Below are 24368 nucleotides of genomic sequence, written 5' to 3' on the forward strand. Positions count from 1 at the left end.
TGTTGTTTCAGAAATGAACTTCCGAAATAAGACATTTTTTTCAAAAAAAAAGGCGCTTTCGGAGATGAACTTCCGAAAACACCTTTTTCATGCATTTCGGAAGTTCATTTCCGAAGTCAGGGGTATAATGGGGTTTTCACCAGAGGTGGACTAGAAGATAGGGAGGTGGCCAAAGAATTTCTCAAATGTAAATAGATTAAAAAAAGTAATTTAAAACTCATGCCAGCTGGCGGGTAAAACAGACTGCTTCGCATAACCCGGTCCAAAATCCAATTCTATGGTTAAGTAACTCAATTTGTATCTACAATTTGTGCAATACATTTAGTTCATATGATTCTTTCAAACCCTAAATAGAATTTGTATTTTACCGACTTTATATGCATTTCATCAAGTTTGTTTTGGGATGTAATTTAGTGTCTACATATACTAAAATGAATTAAATCATACTGTCTCCACTTTTTTATTATAAGTCGTTTTAGATTTTTCACATATTAAAAAAAATAATAATTGTTATAAAATTAAAAATTATGAAGATTTTTACAAAATTGTCTTTCTTTAATAACATGAAAGATAAATTTACATAATTGAAATGAGAGAGAATAATAAATATTTAAAAATGTAGTAAAAAAAATATTATTAATTATTCATTAAAATTGTAAAATAAGTTATATTAAAGTATAATTTTTTTCCAAAACGACTTATAATAAAAAATGAAGGAAGTATTAATGATATAATAATTCAGTCTCTAAAAGCAATTATGATAAAAGATGAAGTTTTTCTTTAAATATATTTCGTTTGTAAGGATGAAAAGAATTAAAAGTAAAAATAAGTAAGAGCAGAAAGAGAATAATCTTTTTCTCATTTTCATTACAAACCAGTGAAATATTTGAAGAAAATCCATTCGTGCACCTGCTTCATGAAAGGAAAATCATACAACTAACTTGTTTGAGAAAAATACTAAAATATCTTTAATCCTAGTGCTACATCTCATATATGTACAATATACCATATAGTGTATATAGTGTTTATATGTTCCATCAAAAAGAAAACAAATTCTATAGTATTTATGTCTATGCTACCAAACAAATACATTTGTATATCTATTCTCTATTTAATAAAACTAAAATAAAACTTATTATAATTTTATTCTACCTATTCTATCACATATTGATTCCTCTCTTTCTTAAATTTAAATAATTTAGATTTTTTCCTGTTATTTAAATAATCCCTCCTTCTATTTTAGTAATGTAAAACTTTTTTTCAAATGGTAATAACTATTAAAACTCATACACACGCAGGGTTGTGAAGTTGAGAATCATATTGATGACGTAAAATTCAACAATATTAGCATTTGTCAGTTAAATTAAAATTTGCAGACAATTACGTGTAATTTATATTTTTATCTTTTAAGATCGTTTATCAAATGTTTTTTGGTTCACTCTCATATTTTTAAATGAAAATTAAAAACATGTTCATTTTTAATAACACATAATTTATATTTTTAATATTAAAACTCTATTAAAATTTTTATATGATAATTTGTCACATATAATATGCTATATGTCATTTAAAAATCGACACATCATCAATTTTAAATATAAAAATATATAAAAAGATCAAATTATTCAAATTTTAAATAAAATAATTAATTCGACAAATGAGGTAAAATAAGGGAACTATACTTCTAATTAAATCTATAATTTTTTTTATAATCAAACATTTATAAAATTATTTTAAAAATTATTATATAAAATAATTTAATTGAATATATAGATAAATAGTTAGTGTATTAGTTTTTTTTTAATTTGTTGTATTTTATTTATTCATTTGTCTCAATCATTTTCTTTGTTGTGATTTATCTCAACTTATTATCATAATCTTTACTAGTTGACTATAAATAAAATAAAAAGTTAATTATTAATTATTTTATTCGACGGCTATGAGGAAAGAAAAGTATGTTACGTTTCCGTTAAATTATAATTTTCCAGCTTATATTATGAATTTTTGGAAGTTTTCATTTTCAATTTAGTTTGAAAAATGCAGTTGGTGACAACTGTTGGCTAAACATGCGTTTTCTATTATAGTCATCATTGACTAAGAGGGAAATAAATGTAGTGAAATATGAAAAACCATTGTGTTCCAATTAAACAAAAATGGCAGCTTAATCTTCGTTGTCGTGATAGGGACTAAATACTGAAAATGAAACCATGATAATCCTTTGATTTTGATAGCTGTTTCTTATTTTTAAACTTAGCTAATTAACATTTCAATAACCTAATGAATTAGGTTAGCAATACACACCAAAGGCTCTACATATAAGAGTGGTTGTTTACTAGAGCGTGTCTTGATGGGCACTTTAATGAGTTTTTTCAGAAAATAAAATATAAAAGATATATTTGACTGCTAGGAGCTGAATTGTATGAGAAGTTTTAAAAATAATGCTGGTGTTAAATCATTTTACCTAATTGTTTATTTATTGGATAAATTTTCAGACATTTATCGAGATTTGGAGTAGAAAAATAGTAAACTATTCTAATTTAGAGCTTTTCAAAAATTTGTTATTTATGCAAATCAAGTGAGTTATGGTAAGATTGCGAAAGATGTCTTTATTGATTATTCAAACGTGAGAAGGGTTAGAAGTTATGGAAAGTGGAATGTGAAAAAATAGAGGCGTATATAGTTGAGGGTGCGGGTCTAAAATCATGATCCGTCATGAAAAAAAATGAGGGCGGGACGGAGAATGTCTGCGGCGTTTGTATCTTTTAGGCCTAAAAATGTAAAATTTTATATAAATGTTTGTCCCGCAAAAACTTGCAAAAAAATGGACCGTGACAGACATATTAGGGGTTGCAAGCCTAAAATCTTGACTCGTCTCGCAGAAAAGTGCGGGCAAAACGGGCATGCCTTACGAGCCGAATGCGTTTTGTCACCCCTAGGTTTAAGCGTGACTTGAACTTGATCAAGCCTGTTGAATATTAATTTCAACATTAAAGAGCGCAACAGGGTGGTTGATGGTTAAATTGACATCACCGTCGATTTATTTGAGTCAGGATGGAGATTCGTAGAAGTATGCCTCAAAATCTAAAGGGATGAAGAGAAAGAAAATATGTTTCGAGATTGTTAGAAATTAGATATGTGTAAAGCAGGAGGAAAGTTGACAATGGCACCAAAGTCGCAGAGACGACGATGATCCAACGAACTGGTGAAAAGACGGGGATGGCAGTGCAGTAGAGTTTGACGATTGAGGTATGGCGATGGAGTTCTAGAAGTTGCCAAGATCTAGAGAAATTTAGAGTCTGCTTGACGATAACATATGATCTCCGGAATCAGTGATGATGGAAAGTGCAAGTTGTTGTCTAGAAAATCCTTTGATCTTGCCCCGAGTCCATTTATTTGCAGATCTGTTTGATAATGAGTCGTGTTTTGGACCTGATTCAAATATGTTGATAATCAACAATTATAAACACGTGTCTCTATCATTTTTATTAATTAAGAGAAGACGACAAAAGAAAGTAGTAATAATCCTAATTAGAGAGTAAATGCTAGAAATTTTTATAATTTAATTGTTGGAATTTTTATGATCGTATTGTTGGAATATTTTTGGTTAAACTATCTTTGTTTAACTTATAATATTTATCTTTCAATATTTTATAATTTCCCATATTTTTATATAAGAAAGTCACTAAGAAATTAGCTACAATAAATTTAATTCTTCGATCTTATTTTTTGTGGGATAATTTGTTTCCTCTGTAATTAGAGAAGATTATGCGTAACAGTTTAATCATCCATTGTCTGAAAGTGTTAATTGTTTTAATCATCCATTTTCTGATAGTGTTAATTGTTTTTGAAAGTTTATAGGTTTATGTCCCTCACTTTTAGTACCTACTTATATTGAATATTTTTTATATTTTTTATATTTATCAAACACAAACTTGCAGTCAGAAAAATACTTAAGTCATTGAATAAATTAGTTAAGTCATCATTTTGAAATTAACAACTTTTTTTTTGTTTGGTCGAATAAAAAGATAACAAGTCCTAGCTGTCACCACCATATCTTATGATGCTATGCCTTATAGGACTCAATTGAAATGACCTGTCTTCTTTTGTTTTTTTCCTCATATTTCATTGAATTTTTAATTATAATTAAAATGAACACGTTCTCAAAAAGTAGGTTTGCTTTTCAGAACTATGGAAGAACATTCCTAAAAAAAATAATATTATAGATAAATTCATTATTATTATATTATATTATATTATATTATATACAATACCTTTGACAAAAGTATTTGAATGTCCAAAAGGGAGTGACCTAAGTTTTATTTTGTTCTTATTATCCTCCTATAATGTTTGTTTTCACTTTTTTAATGACTTTTTCTTTGCGGCAAAAGATAGTTAGAGTTAGATAACTTAGGTTCTTTGATGCTTTGTAAATTATTCTTATTTTAAAAATTAACTTTCAAAACATTTTATCAATAGTATTTACAAGTTTTGTATTTTTTAAAGATATTTTCTTAATATCTTTTTTTTATTTAAAATAATGTCCATTTATTTAAAATGATAGAAAAATTGTAAACAAACACAAGTGCGAACAAATTCTCAACATTCAAATTAATAACATAAATTTAAATTATTTCTATAAATATTTATTTGATTATGTGGTAAAAAATTGGATTTTGAATTAATTTTGTACATGCAAATTTAATTAAAAGCAAGTTGAGTATAATTTATATTTAAAAATTATATTCAAATCAATTAATTGAAAACAATCCAATATATTCAAATCAATTTTACATTTTAAAAATTAATTTTGAGTATTTCAAATGCAGAATCAAGCATATGTTGAATAATATAATAAAAAAGTGATTGAACTAAATAAACATAACAATAAAATAAAAAATAAAGAATTTTACCAGTAATTATTTTCTAATTTGACAAATTTATAAAAAAAAAATTCTTTTTGACTTATTAACACAATATTTTTTGGAAGATAATACAATTTATTTTAGCAAGTGAAGAAAAAGAGAGGAAAAAAAAAAAAGAAAAGAAGCAGCCAACTTGAGTGTCTAAAAATTGATTGCTTTCAAACGTAACGGCTGCAAAGTACACCTGTCCAGCCTACCAAATTGCAGCTCACATCTATAAATACTCATTTCACTAATTTTATCACTTCATATTCATAACACATTCTTCTCATTCTCTTTTTTTTTTTCTCTTTTCTCTAACAAACATCTTTATTCTTTCATTTTCTTTCCTAAATTCTTTTTTTTTTTCTTTTTCATATCTCTCTTTTTTATTATTTACTCATAAAGAACACCTTCAGTTTTCTTCCTCATCCAGAGAAACCTGAGTTCCACAATCAGGTTTCTCCTGGAATACCAAAAAAAAAAATCTTCAAGGTTTATTTTCTTTCTTTTCATATTTTTGTTATTTTATTCACATTAGAATGTGGCTATAATCATGTTTCAAAATTTCTGAATCCAAACTCAATATGTTATGAGGAATTAGTCTCCGCAGTTGCGTTCATAACCAATTGTATTTCTAAATAAAAGTAATATTTTTCATGAATTCAAAGATTTATGATTGATTTGAATTTTATATCTCTATAAGAAAATCATATATTGCATTTATGATTTTCAGAAAAAAATATAATAAATAAGTTTTACCAATATTTCTGGAGATGATGAATTGCAGAACTGAGAAAGAGAATCTATAAATAAATTTGTTCTATATATAGTTTAACTGAATTTGGTGTTATTTTTTAGTAATGATTCTGTTATTAGTAAAATATGAAAATTTTAGTAAAAATTTAAAATTTGAAAGAGAATTAAAATCTTTAAAAAAATGAAAAGGAAATAGTAAAATAATAAAGAGGATTAAAAATAAAAAAAGAAAACAAAAAATATTAGTGACCGAAATTTCGGTCTCTCACTTATATATAAAAATTAAATTTTATATAAAAAATATTTTTCGTGACCGATTTAGTGACCACTTAAAATTGGCTCATGAATATTAAATTTTGGTGGCTAATTCGGTCACTATAGTGACCAAAATTTCGGTCACAAAATATTGGTCTCTAAATCGGTGGCTGATTTTAGGGGTGTTCGCGGTGCGGTTTGGGCGGTTTTAACGTAAAAAATCATCCGAACCGCAAGAGAAAAAAACATGTGGTTCGGTTTGGTTCGGTTGGCTTTAAAAAAAAAACCAAACCAAACCAAACCAAACCAATGCGGTTTGGATTGGTTCGGTTGGTTCGGTTTTTTACAATTTTTTTATTATATATAATCTGATAATTGTTGTACCTGTTCACAGCTTATAAATACTTTTATTATATATAGTTTATAATCTTACAAAGACAATAAATTAGATAGCCCTGGTAGTGCTAAAATCTTACAAATCCACAGCACAAAAGTAGACAATTAGGCAACAGTAAGCATTCAAGTTCCAATTAGAAACTAGTAGTGCAAAAATCTTACAAAGCCATAACACAATGTAGTGCTAAAATCTTCAAAACCACATAAATTTTGGTTTCAACAGTATTCATTAAAGTAAGCAAAGTAATAAATAAATTACATTTCCACAACTGTAGGCATCAAGTTTCAACCATTGAAAATTTAGTTCAACCATCTGGTTCTGGTTTGTTGAAGCATTTAACGCCATTTGAAAGACCTTCGAATCGTTCTTCAAAAATGATTTCTGAAAGAGAAAATTATATTAGCAACAAACAGAATAACATAAACATCTTGACTACTTCATTGCTCTTTCATTACTAAATTACAGAATTTAGCAACAAACAGAATAACTAAGCCAATTTTACATAAATTTAATTACTAAATCAATACATAAATATACTATGTCACAAAACATACCAAATAGATATTGGTTCATTTTATATAAATTTACTGTGTCCCAAAACAAAAATTTACTTGCTGAATCAATACATAATTTTTGTTGGCTTATTAATCAATACATAAATTAGCAGTCATTGTTAATTACATGTAAGGCATGTAATTATTACATTCTCCTGTTTATCCAAGAAACTGCTGCGAGTTTTAACAATAAATAATTATTTCATTCTCATGTTTCTTAGTTACTGATACAAAACAAATAAGGAGAAAGATAAACTGAATAATCTAAGTATATGCAAATTCCATAATACAGACAATTAAACTAATAAGAAAAAATAATCTAAGTATCCAACTAATAATCCAACTATCCAACTATCTTTATTCTATTAAGTAATAACCAACCACAGCGAGAATAAACATGCTCAAAGTATTAATAGCAATATAAGAATTAACAAACAATCACAAAATTTCTATGCATTACAAATGGGAGAATATTTTTTACAACCAATGTAGTTATATATCTTATATTATACAAATATTAAGAATAAACAATGATTCAACTATCAGCTTTATCAAACAACATCACAATAAACAATAAGTTACGACTCTGTAAACTAAATGAAACAAACAAACATGGCTTATGAATCTGTAATTTAGAGGGCTTCCATTTTACATAAAGTATGCTGAATTTTAACATCAAACATCTATCAATGACTAACACAAAATCAAATATTGAAGAGACTGACCTAACTAATGTCATTAAAAGGGATTCAAAACAATAATAATACTCAAAGTTACCTGATTTTCGGCCATGGAAATGGAAAAGGAAGCATCAGAAACATTGACTTCTTTATCATTATCAATGGCCATATCTGTTACAGAAAGAGATGAGTAGAATCAGAAGATATAATTTAATTTCTGCAACGATTCGCAACCAGTAGAATTAGAGCTCACCTAAGAAACAAACGTTTAGAACAGATTACGGCAAGTCGGCAACGATTCGCTAGCAGCTCCGTTGATGAAGTTTAGAACAATTTTTGGAATCTCATCTCAACCCTAAACAGTAACCACCGTGTAATGAAATTTCTAAACTCACAGCAGGCCGGGTGTGGTCTAAATCCTATTTTTTGGGCCTTAAAGTTAAATAACATGGGCCCTTAAAGTTAAATATATTTTTAAATATAGGGGTTAATTTATAAGTATTGCGGTTTGGTTTGGTTTGGGCCGGTTTCAACATATAAACCGCAAACCGAACCGAACCGCGCGGTTCTGTCACAAAATGGCCCAAACTCATCCGAAATAAATGCGGTTTTTGCGGTTTTCGATCTGGTTTGGTTCGGTTTGCGGTTTTTTATTGGGCTGGTTTGGTTCTGAACACCCCTAGCTGATTTATTTTAGTGATCGATTTAGTGACCTCTTAAAATTTGATCATGAATATAAAATTTTGGTGGTTAATTCGGTCACTACAGTGACCAAAATTTTTCAGTCACTAGATCGGCAAATTTTTTAGTAGTGCATGGGATGGAAGTTAAGGTGGAGAACGTGGGGTTCCTAAGGAGGTCGACAACCTTCCCAAAGTAGTTATTTTTATGCAGTATAAATAAAGAACTTTGTACATAGTTTTAGAGGTTCACAATTTTACAAACGCTTGCACGCTGTAACACTCAAAGTACCCAAGCGAACGAGCGAAATGTGTCAAGCAAGGGCTATGTATGTTTGAACCATCTACTTTTCTGCAAATTTTAAATGTTATGTCATTTATCTTTTACACTTGTCGTTTTTCTTTGTTTATTTGTGGTTTGATTTTCACCAAATACGTTTTTACAAAAAAATATCTTTCTTAGTGTGTTAGACGCCGTGTCGAACACCCTCGTTTTCGTAACTAAAACAAAAGAACTTCTCACAGAAACTCTTGCAAACGAAAGCACTGTTCTGAGATTCTCTGGTCGGTCTCGCAAGTAACCTTTAAAAAGAGACTAGCGAAGTTTACAAAAACCCGAGGTGAACAAAGGCACACGCCTTTTCCAAATTCTAGAAAACCATAACACCACCCTCTTAAACCTGCCTTCCCCGACCACATACAAAGCCAAAAAGTTATATTAAACGGAACCAACCGAAAAATCCCTAATCAATTATGGATTCCAAACCCAAGCATCTTCTCCACCACGACTAAAAACCCTGTGAATAAGGGCAAGTCAAACCTCAAGGAGCTCCTCTTCCCAAACAAGGAGGATCTGCATCCACCTAAAACTCCAAACCCAAGCATCTCATTCCCAAGCACCAAAGGAACCCACAACTTAAGACATGCTCTAATATAAGAACAATCCTCTCAAAAGAAACACACAGAAGGGTAATCCCCACCTAAACATCATGCCAACACATAGTCTTTTGACCATTCCCTACCACCCTCACATAAGAGGAAGAAAATCAGTTAAGCTTATGATCTGATGGAGTCCCTATGAGAGAAACACCGTTGCACCAATGAGACACCCTCATAAGGAGAATTTTCCAACCTCCCAAAGGGGAACCAAACCCTGAGGCCCATACTTTGCCTTGGTAATGTCTCTTCCGAGCAAAGGAAAATCCAAAAAAAACCTCCACCTCCACTTACTTAATAAAGTAAGCTTAACAAACCTCCACCTTCACCCATAACCCACCCGCCCTTTTGGCTTTACACACATTCTCCCACTTCACTCACACGACCTTAACTCCTACTTTCGAGCCCCCCCCCCCCCCCCCCCCACAAAGAAAATACATCGCATATGCAGACCAACCAACTTATTTCAAACTGACGCCAACTTCTTCATAAAAGATATAAAGAACATGTGTATCGAGTTCAACACTAAGTTCAACAAAATCACCCTGCCACCTAAATTGAAAAAAATTATTCCTCCATGAAACTAATCTCTTAGCGACAAGGTTGATAAGGGGGTCCTAAGTCCCTTCCTTCATTGGGTTCACACCCACCGAAAGCCTTAGATGCTTAAAAGGAAGGGATCCTACTCTACAATGTATAATTCTCTCCGTCAAATCTAAGAAAGGTCTCCCCACATTCACCCAAAATAGAAATCTCTTAGCAAAGTTCACATAGACTTGAGGTTAGCTCGAAATTTTTGAGAACAACCTCGTTAACAGTTTTTGATATGTTAGCCCAAGTCTGACCCCTTAGTCCATTAGTAACCGACGATTCTTAAAAAATTATATAAATAAATTATTGTTGTAAAATTAATAATTTAAAATAGTAATATTAAAATTTGTTTCTTTTTAAAAAAATATTGTTAATTGTTTTAAATTAAAATTCATAAATTGTAAGAACCAATAAAATTCACGATGAACAAAACTATAACATATAAAATGTAGTTAATATTAAAAAAGAATTAGACGTGTTATTAAACGCTCATAATTCACACCTAAATCATCAAATTCATAGAACCAAAATTTAAATAGATTAAAAAAAGTAATTTAAAATTCATGCCAGCTGGCGGGTAAAACAGACTGCTTCGCATAACTCGGTCCAAAATCCAATTCTATGGTTAAGTAACTCAATTTGTATCTACAATTTGTGCAATACATTTAGTTCATATGATTCTTTCAAACCCTAAATAGAATTTGTATTTACCGACTTTATATGCATTTCATCAAATTTGTTTTGGGATGTAATTTAGTGTCTATATATATTAAAATGAATTAAATCATACTATCTCCATTTTTTTATTATAAGACATATTAAAAAAAATAATTGTTATAAAATGAAAAATTATGAAGATTTTTACAAAATTGTCTTTCTTTAATAACATGAAAGATAAATTTACATAATTGAAAGAAGAGAGAATAATAAATATTTAAAGATGTAATAGAAAAAATATTATTAATTATTCATTGAAATCGTAAAACAACTTATAATAATAAAAATAAAAAATGAAGGAAGTATTAATGATATAATAATTCAGTCTCTAAAAGCAATTATGATAAAAAATGAAGTTTTTCTTTAAATATATTTCGTTTGTAAGGATGAAAAGAATTAAAAGTAAAAATAAGTAAGAGCAGAAAGAGAATAATCTTTTTCTCAATTTCATTACAAACCAGTGAAATATTTGAAGAAAATCCATCCGTGCACCTGCTTCATGAAAGGAAAATCATCCAACTAACTTGTTTGAGAAAAATACTAAAATATCTTTAATCCTAGTGCTACATCTCATATATGTACAATGTACCATATAGTGTATATAGTGTTTATATGTTCCATCAAAAAGAAAACAAATTCTATAGTATTTATGTCTATGCTACCAAACAAATACATTTGTATATCTATTCTCTATTTAATAAAACTAAAATAAAACTAATTATAATTTTATTCTACCTATTCTATCGCATATTGAATCCTCTCTTTCTTAAATTTAAATAATTTAGATTTTTTCCTATTATTTAAATAATCCCTCCTTCTATTTTAGTAATGTAAAACTTTTTTTCAAATGGTAATAACTATTAAAACTCATACACACGCAGGGTTGTGAAATTGATAATCATATTGATGACGCAAAATTCAACAATATTAGCATTTGTCAGTTAAATTAAAATTTGCAGACAATTACGTGTAATTTATATTTTTATCTTTTAAGATCGGTTGTCAAATGTTTTTTGGTTCACTCATATTTTTAAATGAAAATTAAAACATGTTCATTTTTAATAACACATAATTTATATTTTTAATATTAAAACTCTACTAAAATTTTTATATGATAATTTGTCACATATAATATGCTAAGTGTCATTTAAAAATCGACACATCATCAATTTTAAATATAAAAAGATCAAATTATTCAAATTTTAAATAAACTAATTAATTCGACGAATGAGGTAAAATAAGGGAACTATACTTCTAAATAATTCTATAATTTTTTTTATAATCAAACATTTATAAAATTATTTTAAAAATTAATATATAAAATAATTTAATTGAATATATAGATAAATAGTTAGTGTATTAATTTTTTTTTTAATTTGTTGTATTTTATTTATTCATTTGTCTCAATCATCTTCTTTATTGTGATTTATCTCAAGTTATTATCACAATCTATAGTTGACTATAAATAAAATAAAAAGTTAATTATTAATTATTTTATTTGACGGCTATGAGAAAAGAAAAGTATGTTACGTTTCCATTAATTTATAATTTCCCAAAATATATTATGAATTTTTGGAAGTTTTCATTTTCAATTTGGTTTGAAAAATGCAGTTGGTGACAACTGTTGGCTAAACATGCGTTTTCTATTATAGTCACCATTGACTAAGAGGGAAATAAATGTAGTGAAATATGAAAAACCATTGTGTTCCAATTAAACAAAAATGGCAGCTTAATCTTCGTTGTCGTGATAGGGACTAAATACTGAAAATGAAACCATGATAATCCTTTGATTTTGATAGCTGTTTCTTATTTTTAAACTTAGCTAATTAACATTTCAATAACCTAATGAATTAGGTTAGCAATACACACCAAAGGCTCTACATATAAGAGTGGTTGTTTACTAGAGCGTGTCTTGATGGGCACTTTAATGAGTTTTTTCAGAAAATAAAATATAAAACATATATTTGACTGCTAGGAGCTGAATTGTATGAGAAGTTTTAAAAATAATGCTGGTGTTAAATCATTTTACCTAATTGTTTATTTATTGGATAAGTTTTCAGACATTTATCGAGATTTGGAGTAGAAAAATAGTAAATTATTCTAATTTAAAGCTTTTCAAAGATTTGTTATTTATGCAAATCAAGTGAGTTATGGTAAGATTGCGAAAGATGTCTTTATTGATTATTCAAACGTGAGAAGGGTTAGAAGTTATGGAAAGTGGAATGTGAAAAAATAGGGGCGTACATAGTTGAGGGCGCGGGTCTAAAATCATGATCCGTCATGAAAAAAATGAGGGCGGGACGGAAAATGTCTGCGGCGTTTGTATCTTTTAGGCCTAAAAATGTAAAATTTTATATAAATGTTTGTGCCCGCAAAAGCTTGCAAAAAAATGGACCGTGACAGACATATTAGGGGTTGCAAGTCTAAAATCTTGACTTGTCTCGCAGAAAAGTGCGGGCAAAACGGGCATGCCTTACGAGCCGAACGTGTTTTGTCACCCCTTGGTTTAAGCGTGACTTGAACTTGATCAAGCCTGTTGAATATTAATTTCAACATTAAAGAGCGCAACAGGGTGGTTGATGGTTAAATTGACATCACCGTCGATTTATTTGAGTCAGGATGGAGATTCGTAGAAGTATGCCTCAAAATCTAAAGGGATGGAGAGAAAGAAAATATGTTTCGAGATTGTTAAAAATTAGATATGTGTAAAGCAGGAGGAAAGTTGACAATGGCACCAAAGTCGCAGAGACGAAGATGATCCAACGAACTGGTTAAAAGACGGGGATGGCAGTGCAGTACAGTTCGACGATTGAGGTATGGCGATGGAGTTCTAGAAGTTGCCAAGAAATTTAGAGTCTGCTTGACGATAACATATGATCTCCGGAATCTGTGATGGTGGAAAGTGCAAGTTGTTGTCTAGAAAATCCTTAAATCTCGCCCCGAGTCCATTTATTTGCAGATCTGTTTGATAATGAGTCGTGTTTTGGACCTAATTTAAATATGTTGATAATTAATAATTATAAACATATGTCTCTATCATTTTTATTAATTAAGAGAAGACCAAAAAAAAAAAGTCGTAGTAATTCTAGTTAGAGAGTAAATGCTAGAAATTTTTATAATTTTATTGTTGGATTTTTTGTGATCATATTGTTGAAATATTTTTGGTTAAACTATCTTTGTTTAACTTATAATATTTATCTTTCAATGTTTTATAATTTCCCATATTTTTATATAAGGAAGTCACTAAGAAATTAGCTACAATAAATTTAAATCTTCGATCTTATTTTTCGTGGGATAATTTGTTTCCTCTGTAATTAGAGAAGATTATACGTAATAGTTTGATCATCCATTGTCTGAAAGTGTTAATTGTTTTAATCATCCATTTTCTGATAGTGTTAATTGTTTTTGAAAGTTTATTGGTTATGTCCCTCACTTTTAGTATCTATTTATATTGAATATTTTTTACTATATTTTTTATATTTATCAAACACAAACTTGCAGTCAGAAAAATACTTAAGTCATTGAATAAATTAGTTAAGTCATCATTTTGAAATTAACAACTTTTTTTTTTGTTTGGTCGAATAAAAAGATAACAAGTCCTAGCTGTCACCACCATATCTTATGATGCTATGCCTTATAGGACTCAATAGAAATGACCTGTCTTCTTTTGTTTTTTTCCTCATATTTCATCGAATTTTTAATTATAATTAAAATGAACACGTTCTCAAAAAGTAGGTTTGCTTTTCAGAACTATGGAAGAACATTCCTAAAAAAAATAATATTATAGATAAATTCATTATTATTATATTATATTATATACAATACCTTTGACAAAAGTATTTGAATGTCCAAAAGGGAGTGACCTAAGTTTTATTTTGTTCTTATTATCCTCCTATAATGTTTATTTTCACTTTTTTAATGACTTTTTCTTTGCGGCAAAAGATAGTTAGAGTTAGATAACTTAGGTTCTTTGATGCTTTGTAAATTATTCTTATTTTAAAAATTAACTTTCAAAACATTTTATCAATAGTATTTACAAGTTTTGTATTTTTTAAAGATATTTTCTTAATATCTTTTTTATTTAAAATAATGTCCATTTATTTAAAATGATAGAAAAATTGTAAACAAACACAAGTGCGAACAAATTCTCAACATTCAAATTAATAACATAAATTTAAATTATTTCTATAAATATTTATTTGATTATGTGGTAAAAAATTGGATTTTGAATTAATTTTGTACATGCAAATTTAATTAAAAGCAAGTTGAGTATAATTTATATTTAAAAATTATATTCAAATCAATTAATTGAAAACAATCCAATATATTCAAATCAATTTTACATTTTAAAAATTAATTTTGAGTATTTCAAATGCAGAATCAAGCATATGTTGAATAATATAATAAAAAAGTGATTGAACTAAATAAACATAACAATAAAATAAAAAATAAAGAATTTTACCTGTAATTATTTCCTAATTTGACAAATTTATAAAAAAAAAATTCTTTTTGACTTATTAACACAATATTTTTTGGAAGATAATACAATTTATTTTAGCAAGTGAAGAAAAAGAGAGGAAAAAAAGAAAAAGAAAAGAAGCAGCCAACTTGAGTGTCTAAAAATTGATTGCTTTCAAACGTAACGGCTGCAAAGTACACCTGTCCAGCCTACCAAATTGCAGCTCACATCTATAAATACTCATTTCACTAATTTTATCACTTCATATTCATAACACATTCTCCTCATTCTCTTTTTTTTTTTCTCTCTTTTCTCTAACAAACATCTTTATTCTTTCATTTTCTTTCCTAAATTCTTTTTTTTTTCTTTTTCATATCTCTCTTTTTTATTATTTACTCATAAAGAACCCCTTCAGTTTTCTTCCTCATCCAGAGAAACCTGAGTTCCACAATCAGGTTTCTCCTGGAACACCAACCAAAAAATCTTCAAGGTTTATTTTCTTTCTTTTCATATTTTTGTTATTTTATTCACATTAGAATGTGCCTATAATCATGTTTCAAAGTTTCTGAATCCAAACTCAATATGTTACGAGGAATTAGTCTCCGCAGTTGCGTTCATAACCAATTGTATTTCTAAATAAAAGTAATATTTTTCATGAATTCAAAGATTTATGATTGATTTGAATTTTATATCTCTATAAGAAAATCATATATTGCATTTATGATTTTCAGAAAAAAATATAATAAATAAGTTTTACCAATATTTCTGGAGATGATGAATTGCAGAACTGAGAAAGAGAATCTATAAATAAATTTGTTCTATATATAGTTTAACTGAATTTGGTGTTATTTTTTAGTAATGATTCTGTTATTAGTAAAATTATTTGTTAATTAGGGGATTTTTATTTTAATCAAGTTATTAATTATAATTTTTTCAGGTTTAGCGGCATGGATAATCACGTAAGCGTTGAAATTACAGAACAAGATACTTTTGAAACTCCTTCACTGATTAAGTTTATATCATCACATGAACTTGATGGTTTTGATACATTTCACTCTCAGTTTCCAAGCCCAGCTCGCAAAGTAAGAATCGCTTTTTTTTCAAGTACTTCTGTTGATTGTGACACAGTTTTTTAAGTGATTATTTATTTTTTAAATATTCCTTTCTCTCTCTCTGATTATGATTCAAAAACTGTTTACAATAGCTTATGCTTAAGTGTTATGTTTGGTCCCACTTTTAGAAGAGCTTAAAGTGATTATAAAGGTGTAAAATTGATTCTACACAAAATTGATTAGTGTATGTTTGGTTTTCCGTATGAAACACCAGATAGATATGTAGAAATTGATTTTGACATTTTAATTGTATTTGAGTAGAATTGATTATATTTTTTAGAATCGAGTATAAATGATTTTAAATTGAAATTTACTTTTCAGCATTTTTACGTAAATTTATCCAAACATAAACTAGTTTATCACTAATGTCTTTTAGCCAAAATCAATTTTACATAATCAACTCAGTTAAAATTAATTTTCTTCACAGCATAATCAAACTCATGCTTAAAGTTAGAAAGTGTAGCTTTTGAGATTATAATTGATTTTTCCACTCAGATTTACCATTTAATTCACTTTTTTACAAACAACTTATAGCTTATTTCTACAAGCTGTTTTTGCCAAGACAGGTCCATAAGCTATTTTTAACTTAATTTTATAAGCTCACAAGAATAATTTAGGATAACAGCTTATAGAAATAGCTTTTACATAAACACTTATATGATAATTACTTAAGCCATATGTGCTTAAATAAGCTATTTATCTGAAAAGAACCTTGTGATATAACTAAAGTTCTGATTGGATAAACAACTTAATTAAGTATTAATCGTATAAATGTTTATATATAATTTATTTCTATAACCAAAATAATATAAATTCAAATTGTTTTTAAATAATTTATAAGCTGTTTCTATAAGCTATTCTCGAAAGCTTGTGAAAATAAAACCGAAAACAGATTCTGAACATGTCGTTAGTTATTTTCATAAGCTCTCTTAAACAGCGTTGCAAGTGCTTATACCAGTAGATAAATTCAAATATTTCGATTCAAACAAATTCTAAAATCGAACTTTTCTCGTGTTTTTTCAATAGGACTCTGAACCATCCTCACCAACAAGCTTCCAAGATGAACCATTAGTCAACAATCATCAAAGAAAACCATCTGTTTCTATAAGCATGCCACTTTCTGCAGAAGAAGTTCAACTTCAAAATGAGAGTAGCGACAAGAAAGTTTTCTTTAGTGGAGAAACTGTTATCATCAAAGATAAAAAGCCATCAAGAACCGCGAGTTCTCTCCCTCCGAAAAACCCGAAATGTTACTCTCAACCGATGCCAAAAGGTATGGTTCGCCAAGAAGGTTCTCAAACTCAAAAGGGGAATAGTAGTCATCATAATCAACCTGGAATCAAAATGTTTCGAGATAAGAGGTTCGACTCGTTTAAAACATGGTCTGGTGGACTCGAGAGACAGTTAACGATTCTGCGCGGTAAAGAACCGGGTGCAAGTGCACATGATGGCAACAACTCTACAAGAAGCATTGACAGGGCTTTACCTGTTGATAGGTATTTCGATGCCTTGGAAGGTCCCGAATTAGAAACTCTTAAGGTAAATGATTTTGATTACCTTTAAAATCTTTGTTTATTCGATCCTCTCCAGTGTCTCGCTAATTAAATCTCAATCGTTGGATTAGTCTAACCGTTATAAGACTTGATCTTTTAGCAGTGAGATTAGTCTAACATATGAGATTGCGTTGGCGAGACAGAAAGAACCGGAGAAGATCCAAATTTGTGTTTTGAAAGATTGTAACATATTTTGTTTTTCCTTTTCCAACAGTCATCAGAAGAGATAATGCTTCCTCATGACAAACGATGGCCGTTTCTTCTCCGGTTCCCCGTTTCATCGTTTGGTATATGCCTCGGAGTTAGCAGCCAAGCAATTCTCTGGAAAACACTGGCCACATCGCCTGCAACTGAATTTCTTCGCGTAACTCCCATAATAAACCTAATCTTATGGTGCATATCCACGTTACTTATTGCCTCCGTTTTCACAGTCTATATTCTCAAACTAGTCTTCTACTTCGAAGCAGTTCGTCGAGAATACTACCATCCAATCCGTGTTAACTTCTTCTTCGCGCCATGGATAGCTCTCTTGTTTTTAGCTCTCGGCGTTCCACCATCCGTCGCAAAAAACCTGCATCATTCTCTTTGGTACATTCTAATGGTACCAATATTTTTCCTCGAGCTCAAGATTTACGGACAGTGGATGTCTGGCGGACAAAGGAGGCTCTCGAAAGTGGCAAACCCTTCAAACCATTTATCAATTGTTGGAAACTTTGTTGGAGCGTTACTCGGTGCATCGATGGGACTAGTTGAAGGACCGATTTTCTTCTTCGCAGTTGGACTTGCTCATTACATTGTGTTATTTGTGACACTTTATCAAAGACTTCCAACTAATGAAACACTACCTAAAGAACTTCATCCTGTGTTCTTTCTGTTTGTTGCAGCACCTAGTGTTGCTTCAATGGCTTGGGCTAAGTTGCAAGGTTCCTTCGATTATGGATCAAGGATCGCGTATTTCATCGCCCTGTTCCTTTATTTCTCATTGGTAAATTTAATTCTCACACACTTTTCTTTCAAGTATGAATAAAAATTTATCGACAAGCAAATCGCCAGTTTAGTGCGGTAGCCCGTCCACAAAGACGGCCCTGGACCGACCTAGTAAGACTAATGAGATCATCAAATTTAAATTTCAAAGATCTATTTGCCCGATTCCTACAATTTCAAGGACTAAAATGATCCATCAAATTGAAATTCTAACAACCACATTAGTTTTTTCATTATTTATCAAATTTTCTCACAAGTTTCATATGTATTTACAGGCTGTCAGGATCAATTTCTTCAGAGGATTTAAGTAAGTTACATTACATTAAATCTCGAATATAGCTTATATTGCTTTCTTAATTTCTCTTTAGTATTGAATTTTCTTTCAAAAACTAATTTTGGTTGTTATTTTCGACAGATTCTCCCTTGCATGGTGGGCCTATACTTTTCCAATGACTGGTGCAGCAATTGCAACCATAAGATACTCAAATGAAGTACCAAACATTGTTACCAAATCATTGTGTGTTGCATTGGCTCTCATCTCAACATTCACTGTGATGATACTTCTTCTATCAACAATATTGCATGCATTTGTTTTTAGAGACCTTTTCCCTAATGACATTGCTATTGCCATAAGTGATAGAAAGAGAAAACCACATAAGAATTGGTTAGGTTTTAGATATGGAAGCCAAGATTCTAAAGAGATTGAAACTTATTTGAAGTTTGTTAATACTGAAGATAATAGTAGTGTGGATGGTTCCACCCGACAACCGTCCTCTAGCTGCATGGATCAGAATTCGCCTAATTAAGGATAAGGATCGATATGGCTTTCAAAAAGAATCCGCAACAATCTAAACTACGACATCAAAACCATTATTGTCTGCGGCGACCTTATTTGAAAGGGCGTTAGACATCAATGTTTTTGACATCTTTTAATTTGATGATATTAAGAATTGTGATGCGAATGCGGCCGTTATTGTTATGTAAAACATTGTTGGTATGGAATCATAGTCTTTTTAAAAGACAAGAAAAATTATGAGTGATGTAATAATGTTATATTTTAGTGAAGCATATGTGAGGAACAAAAGTGGTTTTGATTGTTCCAATGATCATGTGATGTAGTAAGTTAAATATGGTTTGTGTAGGATGATTAGATTTTTGTAGAAATAGTAGTTTCCACCTACTATGAAAAATAAGTGAGGTGTTAATTATATTTTAATATAAGTTACTATTTTATAATGGTTTTTCTTCTCCCAACTATGTTTTATTCATCTACAAAACTCAAGTCCTAAGATCTTAAGAGATTTGAGTTTTGTTTCATTAGGGTTAATGTAATGTTGGTAGTATGTCATAAATATTGACACATATTTTCTTAAATATAACATTGGAGTTTTTAAAGATATATATGGTTGATATCATAAATTCTTCATAGTCATGATGAAAAATAACCTTGTGAAAGTGATAATAAAATTAACTAAATTTATTTAGTCATTTAAAAAAAACATAAAAATAATATTAAAAAATGAAGAAATTCTCTCAGCAAAAAAGTGTAAAAAATAAACTTCATACAAAACTCCAAATAGCTAACCAAAACTGAAAAAATAAAAAACAAAAAAATCATAATTAGATATATAAATTCATGCATTATGTGGAACAAAAGTAGGAGAAGGCTTTTCATTGTTTCAATGACCATGTAAAGTAGTAAGATGAATAGGAAGGTTTGTGTAGGATGATTAGACATTTGTAGATATAGTTCCCACCTGATGTGAAAAATAAGTGAGTTGTTAATTATATTTTAATATATGATGATCCTTATCTTTGAGGCAAAATTAGATATTTGTAGATATAGTTCCCACCTATTGTGAAAAATAAGTTAGTTGTTACTTATATTTTAGTACATGATGATCCTTATCTTTGAGGCAAAAGAAATGACTAATACTAGTTGTTGGTGTCCTTTGTATATCAACTAGATCACATAATTGAAGATATTTCTTTTGTTGACGATTAATTTCTAACAGAGAATCTAGATTTTAGCAGTGTCTTCTTCCAACCATGTTTTCTCCATCCACAAAGCTCAAACCACAAACCCTTAGATCTTGAGAGATTTTGAATTTAGTTTCATTTTGGACCAAGTAATAATGGTAGTATGAATGAACATTGAAGTTTTTTTTTTGGTTACAAAGGAGGGCCTAAGCCTGAAAAGAAAGAAACTAAACCGGATCCAAGAAAAAACTACTGATTCCTAACGAATCTGCCGCAATAATCGGCCAAAGAAACTCAGGAGCCATGTTATGAACCAAATCAAAATTCTCCATACACCCTCTGTTAGCTAAGGCATCGGCACACATGTTAGTATTTCTATGTGCATACGAGATGACCACAAGCTCATGAGACGCAATATGATCTTTAATCTGACGCAACAAAGGAGCACAATCCAAATGCCCGGTTACACCTTCTTCAATAGCTTTAACTACTTCCATTGAGTCAATATTGAATTCCACCTTCTTATAGCCCCTGGAGAGGGTGAGCTTCAAACCCTCGAGGACTCCCCAAAACTCCGCCTTGGTCGCTGTACAAGTTCCTAGATACTTAATGAAACTTCCTCTCCAAGCTCCATTAGAGTCTCTAATAATGCCCCCGTACCCAGCTTCATTCCCCCTTTTCTGGCTCCATCCGTATTAAGTTTCCACATTCCACAAGTCGGCGGTTTCCACCCGAAGAAATTATTATACTCTTGATCTCCCATACCCACCTTTGAAGACATCATGGCATCACTATACTCCTGTTTCTTTTTAAGAATATAACAGACCGGGTCGTGAGGTCTAGCAAAAGTATCATCAGAACATTGAAGTTTTAAGTCAAGGAGCCAATCATGATGCATAATATCATAGAATCTTGATATTCATGAGAATCTAATGTTTCACATTTGAGCACTTTAGAGAAATCTACCTCACACCCTAAGTTCATCCTCACACTCCACAAATGGAGTAAAATGAATAAAATACTATTATAGTAAAAAAGTTAACTTGTTGTGCCTATTTAAAATTTAATGGTTTGATTTTTATTACCTATGGAATTCGCTCTGGATTGTTCAACTTTTTTAAATAAATGTGATGTTAAACAAATGAAAATTTGGTTTGAATAGCTATTTTGAAATATTATTTTAGATATTTTATTATTTTATTGAATCTTTTTTGGAATATCGAAATTTTAAAAAATCATTTAATTTTGATGCTATTTCAAATAATTTTTCATAAAAATTATTTTTGAGATATAATATTTTGAAAAAATTGTTATTTCGACTATATTTTGATCTTTTATAATGTATATTTATGTTACAGGATGTAAAAGTTAGTCTTTTTATTTAGAAAAAACGAATATGAAAAATTTTGTAATATTTTATAAAACATTTATATAAAAATCATTTGTGAAAATACAAAAAAAAAATCTATTTTTCTAAAGCTAAAACAAATATATGCTCATATTTATAGATTTTTCTGCAAATTTCAAAATATATGCGTTTGATTTATTTTTACAGCATTTTTTAAAAAAAGAACAGTATATTTTACTGTATTTTTTGTAATTCGGTAAAAACACATATTAGATTTTTAAGAAATCTAATATTTATTTTTTATAATTTTTTAATTGTTTTGGTTTTAATTGCAGAATTTTATGTGGATTGTAGAAATATTTTTGGAGTAAATAAGTTATCTGGGAATTTTTCTATATTCTTACTTTATAAAAATCCAGTAAAAAACATACCTAATTTTTAAAATTAATTTCAATTTTTTTTTTTAGAGTAAAAATTTTGCAAAAGTTTGAATACAGGCAAGAATAAAATGGGTACTTTTTTAATATGTGAGGTGTCAAGTATAACTTTGGATTTGAGGGTACCAGATGGATTCTTCTCCACTTTGTTGCAATTTTGATCCACAAGGTAAAACCCGCCGGTAAAGATCATTATTTGTTCAGCATAATTGTTGGGCAAAGTAGTGGAATGGAAAGCTTGAAATGTATATCAGTATATCACATCTTTATCAAAGGATAAATATATTTTATTTTTATATTTAACTATTTCTAAGGATTAAATTTATACATGTTGTAGAAATGATGCCAGATTAACAAAGTATAATCGATTTTTTTTTTATAGACAAAAAACACGCAAAAGTAGAAAAGAGGAAAGCAAGAAGAATTCAATGAATTTGTTATAAATTATTTTTCATTACTTTCTCTTTAAAACAAGATTACAAGTGTTACAGAATAACACATAATCTCTTTTACTCTAATTATAAGTTATATTATTGTAATAATAAAGACTAATATGCTACTTATAAGAAAACTAACACACTAAACTGATGTGTTTTTTCATACAGGCTCATTACACAAGTTAACATAGAGAATAAACTAACTTAAACAATAGAACATAATGTTTTGTGGGTTCAAATTGCCACATTGCATTTAACTAATCTCTAAGCAATTTCAACTACTTTTACTCTAATAGTAATTATAAATAAGCAACATATATTTGACCCCTCCAATTTATATTATTTTATTTTTACTACAATTTATTAATGACCACTTTTCAATTGAATTGGTTAAAAAAATAATAATATTTAATGTTAAACTCCCCACTTTTAAGATTGCTTCATGAAGCTCCATCTCTTAAATTTAATCAGCCAATGTTGCCACATAAACACACTCCTATGGTTAAAAAAAAAGCAACGGAATTTAAAGAATACAGAATCAATAAATTTTTCCTATTGGAGATGCTCTTATGAACATGTGGAATTGTCAAACCTTCTACCATATTAAAATTGGATCAATATCTTCCCATTGATATTATTTGTGTCAAAGTAAAAAATATGCATACACATGAAGATAGGTTCTAAGTTATCCTCCACCACACAAAGCTTACACAAAGTGTAGAAAATATGCAATGGGGGTACTATAGATCCTAATGTGTGACACTAAAGTATTGGCTATTGTTTGCCAACTGAAAACCGTACTACATTTCATTGCCAATAATATTATATGGTAGTTGCGTAGACATTTTTAATTGGTTAAGGAGTTATTAATTTCTAGTTTTGAGAATTGTACGTAAACTTTGTCTACATAAAGTAAAGTGCTATCCAATAGAAGTGCTATAAGTGCTATCCGGTATTGTGCTGAATACAGCTATAAGAAATGAGTTAATGAGGTAGTTAGGCATTGATGTGGGTTGCTTCCTAGTAATCTACCAGTACTACTGAGTTTTGCAATTAATGCTGCTAAGGTATAGAGATATCCAATTATTTGGTCAATTCTTATTGTGGCAGGTGATTTGTTTTGTGACCATTCAATTGTGTAAGAATGAGATGCTTCTTTGGCTTATGGTGCCAACCAAGCAACAGAGATATGTAAGGAGGGAGTTTGCACATGCTTTTGTTTCTACCAATTTGGTGAACTTACAGAAGATCATAGCAGTTTGCGGTTTCTGCTTCAGAAGAATTGGAGAATCATAATCAGATTTGATGATCTAAAATTGTCAAAGAAATAATAAAACTATCACAAAAAAAAAAAATCAAGAGTTAACAAGTTGCTAATAAAAGAATACAAGTTAACTGATCTCATATTTGAAAGCATTAGTGTGACTATTAAGTCTTTCAGATCTCTACCAGAGGCTTAGTAAAACTCTAGAATTATTTGGAGTATTTATCAAAATCTTAGTAAAACTATAAAATCGTCTAGGGTTTCTACCAGATCTCTAGTAGGACTATGGAGCCTTCCGAAGTATTTATCAGAACCTTAGTAAGA

At 29.4% G+C, this 24368-nt stretch overlaps 1 protein-coding gene and 1 long non-coding RNA gene across 2 annotated transcripts; one reads left to right on the forward strand and one right to left on the reverse strand.

Moving 5' to 3' along the window:
- Positions 1 to 6469: 6469 nt before the first annotated feature.
- LOC131653013 (uncharacterized) lies at positions 6470 to 7957 on the reverse strand. The gene is made up of 3 exons (XR_009298926.1): positions 7800 to 7957; positions 7644 to 7717; positions 6470 to 6693 (listed from the first exon to the last, which is right to left on the reverse strand). It is a non-coding gene; the product is annotated as an uncharacterized LOC131653013 (long non-coding RNA).
- A 7233-nt stretch (positions 7958 to 15190) lies between these two features.
- LOC131653014 (S-type anion channel SLAH2-like) lies at positions 15191 to 19814 on the forward strand. The gene is made up of 6 exons (XM_058923042.1): positions 15191 to 15419; positions 15867 to 16011; positions 17068 to 17580; positions 17809 to 18579; positions 18854 to 18885; positions 18994 to 19814. The coding sequence occupies exons 2-6, from the start codon at positions 15877 to 15879 to the stop codon at positions 19382 to 19384; spliced, it is 1842 nt and encodes a 613-aa protein (XP_058779025.1). The 5' UTR covers positions 15191 to 15419; positions 15867 to 15876; the 3' UTR covers positions 19385 to 19814.
- Positions 19815 to 24368: the final 4554 nt, after the last annotated feature.

The sequence above is a fragment of the Vicia villosa genome, linkage group LG2 (genome assembly GCF_029867415.1).
Source record: "Vicia villosa cultivar HV-30 ecotype Madison, WI linkage group LG2, Vvil1.0, whole genome shotgun sequence".
Classification (NCBI taxonomy): domain Eukaryota; kingdom Viridiplantae; phylum Streptophyta; class Magnoliopsida; order Fabales; family Fabaceae; genus Vicia; species Vicia villosa.